This window comes from Suncus etruscus, chromosome 15, assembly GCF_024139225.1.
Source record: "Suncus etruscus isolate mSunEtr1 chromosome 15, mSunEtr1.pri.cur, whole genome shotgun sequence".
Lineage (NCBI taxonomy): Eukaryota > Metazoa > Chordata > Mammalia > Eulipotyphla > Soricidae > Suncus > Suncus etruscus.
The window spans coordinates 55,954,798-55,970,817 of record NC_064862.1 but is presented as its reverse complement, the minus strand read 5'-3'; the positions used below and the strand labels follow the sequence as shown (position 1 = coordinate 55,970,817).

The following is a 16,020-nucleotide window of genomic DNA, read 5'->3' as shown; positions in this document are numbered from 1 at the left end:
TAAGAGTAATAGGGTGGTAGTTGTTTATGAATATTACTTATTAGCTGAATAGAACTGTTGGAGGAAAATTGTGTACTCTTAATAGGCAGAATAAGAACAGACTGTCCCGTTGTGTCTGAGACATTGAAATGTCTTACCTTAAGTCGTCTGTGGCATATGCTTAATAGGAGACATCAGAGTGGCCCTCTGATACTACTACTGAAATGAGGTTGGAAGATGCTAGATGATCATGCATGTTTTACTTGTTACTGAATTGTTGTTTTTTGGTCCATACTCTCTGTGTTTAGGGCTTACTCTAGGCTCTGCACTCAGGAATCATTCTGATGGGGCTCAGAGAACAATATGGGGTTCTGGGCATTGGTCCTAGGTTGGCTGTGTGCAAGGCAAGTGCTCTCCTCGCTGTAGTCTCCCTCTGGCCCTAGTCCTTGTTCCTCTTTATTAAAAATAAAAATAAAGAAGATCCAAAAAATTAATTTGGATATTTTCATAAATGGCGTTTTTTAATTGATTAACATTTTAGCTATTCAAAGTGTTAAAGTTTCTCTTAATTTGTGTGGTGTAATAAACTTATGAAAATAGCATATGAGTGTTCTTTTCCATTTTCAGTGTAGAGATATTCTTTCCTGTTTTTCAGTGCACACAAATTTTTGTCATTTTGGTTTGTGGGCACTTGGGGTTGAAGTCAAGGCTTCATGTACAGTACAAAGTACAAACACCCTAGCCCAGAGTTATAGCTTAGAGTGTCCAGCCAGTGGCGAGTGTGGAGCTGGAATAGAACACTAGGCTGTGGTGAAATTACTCAGGAATTACCCCAGGAATGTGCTCAGGGTACTGTATGGGATGCAGGGGATTTTACCTGCGTCAGCCATGTACAGGCAAATGCCCTCCCCATTGTACTAGTACTACTTTCCCTGAAATTAGATACCTATTAAAAAAAGGCTCTTAGCACTCCACCAGTAATTCCTGATTACAGAAACAAGTATAACCCTGAGTACTGCCACGTATAGCCCAAAACAGAAAAAAGGAAGGCTTTTAATCTTTAAACTACTCTTTGAAATGTCTTCCATTATTTCTAGGGTGGTTGCAGAGTTTGGAGCCATTTTGGGTAGCTGATCTGGCATTTTCTACCACTCTTCTTGGTCAGTTTCTTGAGGACATGGAGGCTTATGCTGAGGTGAGTTCATAGGAGTCTGTTAATTCCTAACATTTCAGTTAGAAGAAAATGTCAAAGTATATAGCTTTGATAAATATATTTGAACCAGACCATTGTGTTCTAATGTTTTTTTTTTTTTTTTTTTTTGTACCAAACCCAGAAATGGGAGGGTGCTTCTGAACTTTGTTGGGAAAGGCCCTGTAGTGAGGATGGCATCTGGGCCTCCCTCACAGGGAGTTTTGCACTCAGCCCACTGAGCTCTCTGTCTCTTTGGCCACTGCAGGTCTTGATTTTATGAAGTTTGAGGTAATTTTAGTAACTGGTAATTTCTGAAAATACTTATTTTTTTCTGAAAATACTTAGCAGTGTTGCAGTGGTCCTCAAACTATGGCCTGTGGGCCACATATTGTATTTGTATCTGTTTTGTTTCTTCATTGCAAAATAAGATATATGCAGTGTGCATCAGAATAAGAAGTCGTTTATAAGTTTTGTTTTTACTATAGTCAGACCCTCCAATGGTCTGAGGGACAGTGAATTGGCCCTGTGTTTAAAAAGTTTGAGGACCCCTGGTTAGGGTTTTTCTTGGTTCTGCACTTAGGAACTGTACACACTTGAGTATAAGCCAAGTTTTTTGGGCACAAAATTTGTGTTGAAAAACCCGAACTGGTCTTATACTTGGGTCCTACAGTGCATGTGCACTGAATCAAATGCATGTAGTCTCCAGTCATCTTCTATGGTCTGCTGGAGGGGGCAGTGCCTCAGCTCAGTCCACAAGTCACGGCTGACCTGAACAGGTAGGCGGCTGAACTGAACTGTATGCCACTGAACTATTTAACCACAATCATCTACGCTTTGTATGAGACCAATATCAGTGATGATGATATCTGCAAACTCAGTGATGTCTATGTCTATGCTGATACCCTCACATCAGATATAGCTGAAGCTATATCATCATCATCAGATGATGATGCAGTTTAAGGATTTTAACTTTTGTGATTTAGCTTGATTACCTGTTAAGCTATGGCTTTCTGCACTTTATTTAAAGTTTTAAAGTTATAGTTGCTAGTTTACAGTTTTTCTTTAGCAATAAACATTGAGAAACATTTAACCTACTGATTCCTCAATTATTGTAATTGCTTTGTGTATATATCTTTTTTTTTTTTTTTTTTTTTTGGTTTTTGGGTCACACCTGGCAGTGCTCAGGGGTTCCTCCTGGCGCTACGCTCAGAAATCGCTCCTGGCAGGCTCGGGGGACCATATGGGATGCTGGGATTCGAACCACTGTCCTTTTGCATGCAAGGCAAACGCCCTACCTCCATGCTATCTCTCCGGCCCCATATATATCTTCTTTTTTTTTCTTTTACATATCTTTATTTTTGAAATTTACCATTGGCTGCAGCATTTTTCACCTCAGCTTATACTCGAGTCACTAAGTTTTCTCAGTTTTTAGGGTAAAATTGGGGGTGGGGGGTCGGCTTATACTTGAGTTTACACGGCACTTCTGGAGGACTCCAGGGAACCATATAGAATGCCAGGGCTTGAACTTGGGTTGGTCACATTCAAGCCACACACCCTACCTGCCCTAACCAGCACTTGGCTCCTGTGAATATATTTTACTAGTAGGATTAATTGTAAACAAAAGCTACATATCACTTTTTTTTTTCTTTTGGTGTTTGAGTCACACCCGGCTGTGCTTAGGGGTTACTCCTAGCTCCATGCTCAGAAATTGCTCCTGATGGGGCCGGGAAGGTGGCGCTAGAGGTAAGGTGTCTGCCTTGCAAGCGCTAGCATAGGATGGACAGCAGCTCGATTCCCCCCCCCCCCTCCCATATGGTCCCCTCAAGCCAGGGGCGATTTCTGAGCGCATAGCCAGGAGTAACCCCTGAGCGTCAAACGGGTGTGGCCCAAAAACAAACAAAAAAAAAAACAAAAAAAACACAAAGAAATTGCTCCTGGCAGGCTCGGGGTACCATATGGGATGCCTGGATTTGAACCAATGACCTTGTGCATAAAAGGCAAATGCCTTATCTCTCCGGCCCCCAAGGCTAGCATTTCTGAGAGAAGAACATGCAATTCAGCTCATGCACTTCAATCTTTGAGCTCTTTCCTCAGCCTCAGTTCACTACTTTTTTTTTTTTTTTTGGTTTTTGGGTCACACCCAGTGACGCTCAAGGGTTACTCCTGTCTATGCACTCAGAAGTCGCTCCTGGCTTGGGGGACCATATGGGACGCCGGGATCGAACCGCGGTCCATCCAAGGCTAGCGCAGGCAAGGCAGGCACCTTACCTCTAGCGCCACCGCCCGGCCCCTCAGTTCACTACTTTTAACCCAAGTAATCTGCTTGTTTTCTTTCAGAAAAGTATGGGAGCATTTTGCTCTTGTGCTCCTTAGTCCCCACCCCCCAGAATGTCTTTTTTCCCTGGCCTATCTTTGAAACTGGTTTGTGTTTCTCAGAGCCATCCATTTTCTTTCTTTCTTTTTGTTTTTGGGTCACACCTGGCAGTGCTCAGGTTACTCCTGGCTCTGCACTCCTGGTAGTGCTCAGGGGACAATATGAGATGCCAAGATTAGGACCACCGTCCATCCACCTGAGTCTGCTGCGTGCAAGACAAACGCCCTACTGCTGTGCTATCTCTCCGGCCCCATGAGCCATCCATTTTTTTTTTGAAAGATTTTTCTCTCCTTTTCTTGCATTGTCAGCAGTTGAACCCAGAGCCTTACATATACAAAAACCTGTATTTTGTTGCTGCCCAGCTGAGTTGTAGAGACTCTCCTCCTCCTCCTCCTCCTCCTCCTCCTCCTCCTCCTCCTCCTCCTCCTCCTCCTCCTCCTCCTCCTCCTCCTCCTCCTCCTCCTCCTCCTCCTCCTCCTCTCCTCCTCCTCCCTCTTCTTCTTCTTCTTCTTCTTCTTCTTCTTTCTGTTTTTTTTGGGCCACACCCATTTGATGCTCAGGGGTTACTCCTGACTAAGCGCTCAGAAATTGCCCCTGGCTTGGGGGGACCATATGGGACGCTGGGGGATCGAACCGCGGTCCTTCCTTGGCTAGCGCTTGCAAGGCACCTCGCCGGCCCAGTTAAACTCTTCTTGATAGCCATGACTAGTTCTCTTTATTTTTGCTCTTTCGAATTGTATGTTTAATTTACATCCCTTTGAGTAATTTTTATTTTTTGAGTAATTCTTATTTTTGCAACCAAATAATAAACCTTTAGACCAGGACTTAGGAATTAGGAATTAGAATCTTTGTTCTTCATGTGCACGATGTCTCTGGAGAGTCATTGACTTAGAATATTCAGTGAGATTTTAGCAAGAACCATCTCAGGAGTAACACATTTCTGATTTCATTTGTATTCGTAAAAATAGGAATTATTTTTTTTCCCATTGCCAGAGGTTCAAATAATTATAGAGGTAAAAGAAAAGTTGTATTTACATTCATGTTTTCTTCTGTCATAGGCCAAGATTTTTATTTATGAAAAATGTATTGTGAAAGTAATTGTCTTAAATGTCTTTATTTTGATTTGTGATGCTGAATTACCATTGCTATAACTTTACCTTTAGGACCTCAGTCATGTAGCCTCTGGGGAATCTGTGGATGAAGATGTCCCTCCTCCCTCAGTGTCACTGCCTAAGTTGGCTGCACTTCTCCGGGTGTTCAGTACTGTGGTGAGGAGCATCGGGGAGCGCTTCAGCCCCATTCGGGGTCCTCCAATAACTGAGGCCTATGTAACAGATGTAAGTTTCCATATTTTATGTATGGCTCAAAGTTTGATGTAAGTATACTTATTTGCCTAGTGAACTGTTATAAAACCCTGTTGTGCTTAGCATGCATGTTTATTTATGTCGACCAGGAGAGAAGTTGGGATTCTTCCATATTATGGCCATTAAAAAAAGTTTGTGTGTGTGTGTGTGTGTGTGTGTGTGTTTGTCATGTCTGATGGTAGTCAGGGATCATTTCTGGTGGCCTACGTGCTTGAGATTGAATCTGTTTGTATATAAGGCAAGTACCCTCCCTATGTTACTATTGCTACAGTCCCATGGCCACTTTTTTTTTTTTTACTTTATTGATTGATTGATTGATTTTTGGGCCACACCCTGTAGTGCTCAGGTTACTCCGGTTCTGCACTCAGAAATTGCTCCTGGCTGGCTGGGGGACTATATGGAATTCAAGGAATCAAACTGGGTCCCTCCTGGGTCGGCTGCATGCAAGGCAAATACCCTACCACTGTGCGCTCTCTCTGGCCCCATGGACACTTTTTTCTAAGGTCTCTGTCACTGTTTGTTTTTTCTTTTTTTTTTTTTTTTTTTTTTTTTGGTTTTTGGGCCACACCCGGTGACGCTCAGGGGTTACTCCTAGCTATGCGCTCAGAAGTCGCTCCTGGCTTGGGGGACCATATGGGACGCCGGGGGATCGAACCGCGGTCCGTCTCCTAGGCTAGCGCAGGTAAGGCAGGCACCTTACCTCCAGCGCCACCGCCCGGCCCGTTTTTTCTTTTTTGTGGGGCCAAGAATAAAATTTAAGGTCTCAGGTATCTGCTGCTGTTTTTTCCTCGCTTTGTTTTTATTCATTTTAATTTGGTGGTCATCCTTCACTAGGAATCTTTTAGGTGCTGAGATCAAACTTATGTCCCGCATACAAAACTTGCTCTCTAACCCTTTAAGCTGTCTTTTGGGCCCCAGAAAATGCCATTATGCATAAAAGTGTCCTTGGTTTTGTAGCAGATCCCTTCAGTCTTTTTTTTTTTTTTTTGTGGTTTTTGGGTCACACCCGGTAGTGCTCAGGGGTTACTCCTGGCTCCATGCTCAGAAATTGCTCCTGGCAGGCACGGGGGACCATATGGGATGCCAGTATTTGACCAGATGACCTTCTGCATGAAAGGCAAGTGCCTTACCTCCTTGCTATCTCTCCGGCCCCTGATCTCTTCAGTCTTATACCTGTCTGCTTGCTTGTCTTTAGCCACACCCAGCAGTGCTCAGGGCTCACTCCTGAGCTCAGGGGTCATTGATGGCAGGCTTGGGGTATCATATGGGAAGCCGGGGATAGAACCCAGTTCCCTTCCAGGTTGGTGTACAAGGCAAACACCTCCTATTGCTGTGCTATCACTCCAGCCCCCTTTTAGTCTTTTTTTCGGGGGGTGTTGGTGGTTTGGGTTTTGGGTCACATCAGTGATTACTCCTGGCTCTGCTCTCCGAAATTACTCCTGGCAGGAGACCATATAGGATGCTGGGATTCAAACCACCATCTGTCCTGGATCGGTTGCATGCAAGGCAAATGCCGTACCATTATCTCTCCAACCCACTTTAGTCTTTTTTTTTTTTTTTTTTTTTTTGGTTTTTTTTTTTTGGTTTTTGGGCCACACCCGGTAACGCTCAGGGGTTACTCCTGGCTATGTGCTCAGAAGTTGCTCCTGGCTTGGGGGACCATATGGGGCACGGGGGGATCGAACCGCGGTCCGCCCAAGGCTAGCGCAGGCAAGGCAGGCACCTTACCTTTAGCGCCACCGCCCGGCCCCCCCCTTTTTTTTCTTAATTTATAATTTAAAATAGAGTTCTGTAGAGTTTTATAATATTACAATATTGCATTAAAATAATTGAGTCTAATTTTAGGTTTTTGGGGAGCGGCATATCCATCTGATATGAGGTTACTCCTCAGAAATCATGTGTGGCTGACTCGAGGGACCATATGAGATACTGTGGATGGAACCTGGGTCAACTGTGTGCAAGGCAGACACCATCACTCTGGCCCCTACTTTTAGTTTTTTGGCATAGTAAGAAAAAACACGCTGTAGAGAAAGTTTATAAAAGTGGTTTTCTCGGGGCCAGAGTGGTGTGGAGCAGTAAGGTGTCTGCCTTGTTAGCACTAGCCTAGGACGGACTGTGGTTTGATCCCCTGGCGTCCCTTATGGTCCCCCAAGCCAGGAACCATTTCTGAGTGCATAGCCAAGAGTAACCCCTGAGTGTCACCGAGTGTGGCCCAAACCCTCCCCCCCCAAAAAAAGTGATTCTCTTTTTTTTTATTGTTTTTTTTTGGGGGGGGGGTCGGGGGAAGGTCACACCTGACAGTGTTCATGAGGGTTATTCTTGTGTCTGCACTCAGAAATTGCTCCTGGCAGGCTGTGGGGACCATATGGGATGCCAGGTCCATCTGGGTTGGCTGCGTGCAAGGCAAGCACCCTATTGCTGTGCTATTGCTCTGGCCCCAAAAGTGGTTATCTGAAGATGAAATGAAATAATTTGATAACCTTTTTTTTTGGTTTTTGGGTCACACCCAGCAGCGCTCAGGGCTTACGCCTGGCTCTACGCTAAGAATTTGCTCCTTGCACGCTCAGGGGACGATATGGGATGCCGGGATTTGAATCACCGTCCTTCTGCATGCAAGGCAAATGCCCTACTTCCACGCTACTCTCCAGCCTCAATTTGATAGCTTTTGATACCAAAGGGTATAAATATGAACGTAAGATGTATAGCATTCTGGGGCCAGAGAGATAGCATGGAGGTAGGGTGTTTGCCTTGCAAGCAGAAGGACGGTGGTTCAAATCCTTCAAAACCCGCCATCCCATATGGTCCCTTGAGCGTGCCAGGAGCGATTTCTGAGTGTAGAGCCAGGAATAATCCCTGAGCCCTGCCGGGTGTGATCCCCCCCCCCCCAAAAAAAAAAGATGTATAGTATTCTGAGACATCAGACTAGTTAAATTGTAATTATTGTGTATGTGTGAGGTCTTGTGGGGTGTAGGGGTTGAGTCACTTCTGGTAAAGCTAAGGAATCATTTCTGGTTCTGCTCAGGGATCATTTCTTTACCTTCTCTACTGCCTCTCCAGCCCCCTTAATTGTAGTTAAAATGTAGTTAAATTGCCAATTTCAATTCCCCATATATTACAAAACTGTGAGTGGGAAACAATAGTGAGTAAAAATGAGAAAAGAACTGTTACTCTCTTTCAGTAATGAATGATATATACAACCGTAATAGATATAATTGAAATGACTAAAATTCTCCTTTGTTTGGGGCAAGCTACTTTCTGTGAACACATTACATTGCCAGGTAAAATAGGGTGATGTAAAGTTACATGTCTGTAATTCTTGGTGACTTTACTACATATTTATTTAGTTTACTTAATGTTTTAGTAAGATAATATTTAAAACTTGGTTAAAATGATTTAGCGTATTTCATTTTCATGTTTAGCATATTAAATTTTTTATTGTTTAAAAGATGATTGCTTAATTATCATTGTTGTTACAAAACCATTAGCACAGATATAAGACAGAAGGAAAAGTAACTTAGTCATTTGTGCCCTCCAGAGATTGGGAAGGGTCTTTTCATTTTCCTTGGGGGTGGAGTACAGTTGGGCTACACCTGATGTTCAGGGTCCAATTGTGGTACCAGGGATCATACCAGAATCAAATGCAAAGCAGGTGCCTTCACCCTTGTATTCTCTTTTTCTGACCATATATATGGTTTTTTTTTTTGTTATTGTTACCCTTCCACCCCCCATGTATATAAGTTTTTAAAAATCCATGTGTAGTGGTTGTTGAATAATTGAAAAATTTGAGAAATTATATATATACATATATTGTTTTTTTGGGTCACACCTGGCAGTGCTCAGGGGTTACTCCTGGCTCTATGCTCAGAAATCGCTCCTGGCAGGCTTGGGGGATCATATGGGCTGCTGGGATTCGAACCACCTTCCTTCTGCATGCAAGGCAAACGCTGTACCTTCATGCTATCTCTCTAGCCCCATGAAATTATATTTTCTATATAATTTCTGTTTCTCTTTCTGTGTTCTGTTTTCTTTTTATCTTTTTTTGGTTGCTGTATTTGTGGGGACACACCCAGCAGTGCTTGGAGGACTTGGTGCCTTTTTTTTTTTTTTTTAATGTTTTATTTTGTCTTTGAGTCTTACCCAGCAGTGCATAGTAGTTAGTATGGCTCTGCACTCAGAAACTATTTCTGGCAGGCTTGGGGGTCCATATGGAATGCTGGGGATTAAATCTGGGTTGGCTGCATGTAAGGCAAATGCCCTTCCCACTGTGCTATGGATCCAACCCCCAGAACTTGGTACTTTGGGACCATTTAGTGCCAGGGTTCAATTCCTGGGCTCCCTTTTGTATTCATTTGCTGCAGTCCTTGGAGTTGTTTCCCTTAAGTTCCATTAGAAAACATTGTTATTTCAGGGGCCGGAGAGATAATTCGAACCACTGTCCTGCATGCAAGGCAAATGCCCTACCACTGTGCTATCCTCCAGCTCCTAAATTCAGGTTTTTTTTTTTTTTTTTTTTAATGCCAGCCCCATCCTCACTCCTTGCAGTTGATTTCATTAGCCCCAAGTTTACAAATATTTGGAGCTTTAGCTATTTAGTGATTTGAGGGGAGGTAGAAATTGTGTGTAAAAGAATAAAATAAAGGGGCCGGTGAGGTGGCGCTAAAGGTAAGGTGTCTGCCTTGCAAGCGCTAGCCAAGGAAGGACTGAGGTTCGATCCCCCGGCATCCCATATGGTCCCCCCAAGCCAGGGGCGTTTTCTGAGTGCTTAGCAGGGAGTAACCCCTGAGCATCAAACGGTGTGGCCTGAAAAACCAAAAAAAAAAAAATAAAGTCAATATCTCATTTCCTGTTAGGCTGTCACTTCAAAAAATTTTAGGCAGCATTACCTTTTCACATTGTACTAAAGATACTTTTTAATTTACAGTCCATGAAAACAAAAATACTTATACTAGTGATAGGGCTCTTAATTTTCCATCAAAGGCTATAGAAAGTAATTCTTATTCTGTAGAAACATGAATGTTTTTTAAAAAACTGCTTGTTTTCTTCTCCATTTACAGGTTCTGTACAGAGTAATGAGATGTGTGACGGCTGCAAACCAAGTGTTTTTTTCTGAGGCTGTGTTGACAGCTGCCAATGAGTGTGTCGGTGTTTTGCTCAGTAGCTTGGACCCTAGCATGACCATACATTGTGACATGGTCATTACTTATGGATTAGATCAGCTGGAGAATTGTCAGACTTGTGGTACAGATTATATCATCTCCGTCTTGAATTTACTCACATTGGTATGTGAATTATTATTTGTTGCTTATTTATGTTTGGACCCTTAAAATAAAAAGTGATATGGTAGACACTAAGAGCTCCTGTTTGTTTGCATTGAATTTATTATTTTTATTCTAGTGGAGTCACACCTAATGGTGTGATTGAGGATCCCAAGTCCTCTTGGTTCCTTGAGGATCAGATAGAGGACCTCACATAGACAAGGCCAAGACATGCTTTCTACCACTTGAACCTGGCCCCTAGTGTTTGCATTTCCTTATCCTTGTCTTTGTCCTCATTTTTTCATTCAGACTTGGCAATGCTTTACTGTGGGGCTACATTACCAGTTCTGCACTCAGGCATTGTTTCTGTAGTGATTGAGTGAAGGCGTGTGTGACAACCACTGGCACTGTTGAGCCAGTCATCCAATCAGGGCTGACTGCACATAGGCCAAGTGCCTTTATACTCTTGCTATCTTTTGCCCTCTTTATTCGCTTTCTTTTTTTGGGGGGGGGGGCACACCTGTTTGATGCTCAGGGGTTACTCCTGGCTAAGCGCTCAGAAATCACCCCTGGCTTGGAGGGACCATATGGGACGCAGGGGGGTTGAACTACGGTCCGTTCCTTGGCTAGTGCTTGCAAGGCAGACACCTTACTTTAGTGCCACTTCACCGGCCCCTATTCATTTTCTTTAAATAGTTTTTTTTTGGGGGGGGGGGCGGGAAGGTGGCGCTAGAGGTAAGGTGTCTACCTTGCAAGCGCTAGCATAGGATGGACCGCAGTTTGATTCCCCGGTGTTCCATATGGTCCCCCCAAGCCAGGAGCGATTTCTGAGTGCTTAGCCAGGAGTAACCCCTGAGCATCAAACGGGTGTGGCCCAAAAACCAAAAAAAAAATTAGTTTTTTTGTTTTATTTTGTTTTCGGTATTTGGGCCACACCCAAAATCTAGTTTGCTTTTGCTTAGTGTCTATTTATATTCACTCTTTGATAGCTCCTTCAGGGTATCTTCAGTCTTGGAGGGGGTTGGGCCACACTCAGTGGTCTGCAGGGCTCACTCCTGGCTCTGCACTCAGAAATCACTCTTTGTGTGCTTAGGGAACAATATGGATGCCAAGGGTTGTGCCTGAGTTCGCCATGTGCAAGTCAAGTGCCCAATCTACAGTATTATTACTCTTATTTCTCCCACTCTTTTTTGTTTGCTTGTTTTGGGGGTCACACGTGGAGGCACTCAGGGGTTACACTTGCATCTTCGCTCAGAAAACGCTCCTGCCAGGATCGGGGGAACCATATGGGATGCCAGGGAATTGAACCTGGGTCCGTCCTGGGTCGGCATCATTCAAGACAATGCCCTATTGCTGTGCTATCACTTAGCCCTCTTTTTTTGTTTTTGTTTTTTTATTCCCTCTCTTTCTCTCCTCCCCTCCCCTCCACCTCATGCTCAGGGGTTACTCCTGGTTCTGCACTCAGGAGTTACTCCTGGTCATAAGGGAACCACATGGTATGTATGGGATTGAACCCCACTAGTTGGCTGCATTCAAGAAAAGCACCCTCCCCTCTGTACTATCTCTCTGACCCTTCATTTTTCTCTATTGAATTCTTTCAGATTGTTGAACAAATAAATACAAAGCTGCCATCGTCATTTGTAGAAAAACTGTTTATACCATCATCTAAACTGCTCTTTTTACGTTACCATAAAGAAAAAGAGGTAAGTGAAGTGATAGATTGAAAATTATTTTTGATAATTTTGGTCACAGAAGAACTGAAGTTTTTTTTTTTTTTTTTTTGGTTTTGGGTCACACCCGGCTGCGCTCAAAGACAAGGATAAGGACAGTATTCATTTTGGGCTATCTAGTGTGGTGACAGTAGGAATGCTGAGCACTCACAGCATTTCATTTATGACTCACCACTGTCAGAGAATTAGGCTTCCATCCTTCCAGGACCAAAGGTGGTTGGTTCGAATCCCGGTGTCCCATATGGTTCCCTGTGCCTGCCAGGATCTATTTCTGAGCAGATAGCCAGGAGTAACCCCTGAGCATCACCAGGTATGGCCCAAAAACAAAAACAAAAACAAAAAAAAAAAAAGAAAGAAAGAAAAGAAAAGGGCTTTAATATTTTAATATTGGAATGGGGACTGTACAGTGGCTAAAGCTGACCTTGAATTACAAAGGCCTCCATCCATCTCCATCTTTAATTATTTAATTCAACAGTGGGGTACCAAGTGCTCCCTGGAGTGCTGCTGGCTGGGCCTCTCTCCCATTTTCAGATTGCTACTTTAAATTCTGAATTTTTGAAATAAAAACTTGAGATATAAATATAAAGCACCTTAGGGAAGCTACTGTTAATAAACTTTAAAATATATATATATATTTTAAAGTTTATTAACAGTAGCTTTCCTAAGGTGCTTTTTTTTTTTAATTTTTTATCTTAATTACCTGGTGGTGGTCTGCAGCTGCTCACAGCTCTACATGGTCACTTCTGGCCATTCTCCAGGGCACCATAAGGTACTTACTAGACACTAAATCCCACACCTTCTCATGTACTCAGGACTTGAGCTCAGTCTTTTGAGCTCCCTCTCCCTTGCACCATACCCCCCTCCCCTTTTTTTTTTTTACAGAAAGCCTTTAGTATTCTGAATAGTGATATTTCTACCTCCCAATTTTAAGTGATTTGCATCTTTGTTTTTGTTTTCTTTGATTTGCTTTCCGCTAATTTCCCTGCACTCTCTCCTGCAATGCTTCTGTTTCTCTGTTAAGGTCGTTGCTGTGGCCCATGCTGTCTATCAGGCAGTGCTGGGCTTGAAGAACATCCCTGTGCTGGAGACAGCTTACAAGCTGATTCTGGGGGAGATGACCTGTGCTCTGAACACACTGCTGCACAGCCTCCAGTTGCCTGAGGCCTGCTCTGAGATCCGACACGAGGCCTTCCAGAGTCATGTGTTCAATGTCGACAATGCAAAGTTCATAGTGATATTTGACCTCAGTGCCCTGACCACAATTGGGAATGCCAAAAACTCACTCATTGGGGTGAGTCTTCCTTTGACATTTCTTTGCTTTATTCACAGTTAAACATCTTCTCTGCATGTTTATGTAGTTAGTTTTTTTAAATATGAATGTGGCTACAGAACCACTGTAGAACTAATGTCTTTTTTTGCTTTTGTTTTTGGCCACACCCTGTAGTGCTCAGGGATTACTCCTGGCTCTGTGCTCGGAAATTGCTCCTGGCAGGCTCAGGACCATATGGGAAGCTGGGGCTTGAACCCAGGTCCATCCTGGGTTGGCCACATGCAAGGCAAATACCCTACCACTGTGCTATCGCTTGGCCCCAGAACTAATAGTCTTATATAGGACCTAGTTAGGTAATTGAAGTTGAGAAATGTTTTCTTGCCATTATATTTAGTTTCCTCTTTAACAACCCTTTTTGGGATAGGGTTGGGCCACACCCAGAGGTACTCAGGGTTTCTCCTGGCTCTGTGCTTAGAACTTGCACCCGGCAGGATCTGGGGACCTTATGGGATGCCAGGGATTGAACCTGGGCTTGCCCCTTGCAAGGCAAATGCTCTACCCACTGTGCTATTGCTCTGGCCCTTTTACATCTCTTTATAAGAGTTTTTTTTTTTTTTAGAAATTTATTGTTATTCCTGTTTACTATGTTTATTGGATATATTCATATTTAGCTCAGTTTTTTTAAAGCAAGGTATGATAGTGTTTTGTTGTTTTTGTTGTTTAAATTTTGGTTTTTCCGCTATATGCAGTGGTGCTCAGGGGTTATGGGTACTCCTGGCTCCGTACTCTGGAATCACTCTGGGTGGAGTTCAAGTGGGGGCCATTTGGGATTGATCCTGGGTTGGTTGTATGCAAGCCAGTGCCTAATTACTATTTTATTTCTTTGGCCCCTGGACTTTTGTTTGTTTTTGGGCCACACCTGACAATACTTAGGAATTAATCCTGGCTCTGCACTCCTGACAGGCTTGGGGGACCATATGGAATGCAAGGAATCGTAATAGGTTGACATAGTGCAAGGCAAATGCCCTACTGCTGTGCTATCACTCTTCCTCCATCGTTTTTTTGAATGTCTGCTTTTCTCTAGGAATAGTCATTTATTTATCTGAGAAAAGAATAATACTTCTTTGCTTTTAAAAGCAGCAGGTTTTTTTATTTTTTTATCAACTTGCATTACAATGCATACAAAATTGGTGTTTTTATTTGTCTGTTTACCTTTTGGTTTTTGGACACCACCCAAGTGTTTTTGGGAGCTACTCCTGACTTAGTGTTTGCTCTTGGTGCTTGCTGCTCAGGGCCTCATATAATTCAAGCAAGTGATCTATCACTGAGCTACTACCCTGGAACAAACTAAACAACTGACGGACTAATCCCTATATATATCTATTGCTTTCTTATCTATCTTTCTTAAAATATATTTGTTTAGTTTTACAGATGAAAGATGGATTTGTCAAAAAGCACTTTTTCAGTAAATATTTCTGATTTAAATATGCTTCCAAAAGTACATTTCTTACTGAAGATCAAATGATAAAAAAGTGTATTTGTAGCAGTTGGGGTTATAACTTATTAGGCTGAGTGCAAACTTTGTGGGAGCCTCAGCTTCAAAATTTGGTGCCACATTGTCCCTTTAAGCACCATCTGATATGAGGGTCCCCCCCAGTTTATTCATAGTGATAAGTAAAGGAGTGAAATTTTCTGAGAGTATGGAAAATGGAAATTTATTTACACATTCCAATTCCACATGTATCATTTCATCATATAAACATCACATTGTTACTATTCTTTCCATACAACTAGCCATACTTTATATAATAGGCAGGTGGAGGTAATTTTAATTTAATTTACATCTGGTATTTAAATTTGGGGATGCTGGACCTGTTTTGCACTCAAATGACCGGAGTGACTGTATGGTTCAAACAAACAAAACATTTGAATTTTGGAATTTATATTGCATTTTGGGCTTTTGTTTGATGTTTTGGGGCTATATTTAGCTGTGTTCAAGAGTCACTTATGGCTTGAGTTCAGAAATTACTCTTGGTGGGGGGCGGAAAGATAGCATGAAGGTAGGGCGTTTGCCTTGCATGCAGAAGGACGGTGGTTTTAATCCTTGCATCCCATATGGTCCCCTGAGCCTGCCAGGAACGATTTCTGAGTGTAGAGCCAGGTGTAACCCCTGAGCATTGCGGGGTGTGACCCAAAAACAAACAAAACAAAAAAAACCCCAAACAAACAAAAAAAGAATTTACTTCTGGTGTGCTCAAAGCACCCTATAGGTTTATAGGGATTGAGCCAGGTTGCCAGCATGCAAGGCAAACACCTTACCTGCTGTACTATTGCTGCAGCCCTGGCATACTGTTTTTAGGAGGTTAGTGTGCTGGAAATGAGAGTGGGTTCCCCAATAATAAGGTATCTTAGTAATTGAGTGGAGAACAAGTCTTTGCAAGGCAAGCTGGGTCTTTTTTCTGTGATAGGACAAGGTTGCCACTTGCAGTCTGTGTAAAACTGAGATGTTATGTGCTGCTCTGGAGGGTACAAAATGAAGACATGTAGATCCCAAGTGCTCAGCACATTCAGCCCATTGACCTTTCTTAGCCAATAATCTTCTGCAGTCTTTATTGAGATGTAATTTATATCACACACTTTGTCATTTATGCAAATGATTTTATGTATCCATTTGTAGCATATACAGAGAGCAGTGTACATGTTGCTTAGTTTCATAAACCAAGTTTTATTGAATCACAGATGATTCCTCATAAGATCATTTTCTTCTTGCAGCTACCCAGTGACTAGTTGGATGTTGCTACAGAGACTCTTGTCATATGTCTCTTCAGTTCAAATAATTTTCTTGTCTTTGTTCAT

The 16,020-nt window shown here is 42.7% G+C and overlaps 1 protein-coding gene across 1 annotated transcript in view; it reads left to right on the top strand.

Annotated features, from left to right (window-relative positions):
- Positions 1-16,020, top strand: part of SMG1 (SMG1 nonsense mediated mRNA decay associated PI3K related kinase) — a 120,940-nt gene that overhangs the window by 46,512 nt on the left and 58,408 nt on the right. The window contains exons 9-13 of the mRNA XM_049789256.1: positions 1,077-1,174; positions 4,709-4,882; positions 9,964-10,188; positions 11,766-11,867; positions 12,916-13,185. Of these exons, the coding sequence (XP_049645213.1) occupies positions 1,077-1,174; positions 4,709-4,882; positions 9,964-10,188; positions 11,766-11,867; positions 12,916-13,185 (869 nt within the window). The remainder of the gene's footprint in view (positions 1-1,076; positions 1,175-4,708; positions 4,883-9,963; positions 10,189-11,765; positions 11,868-12,915; positions 13,186-16,020) is intronic.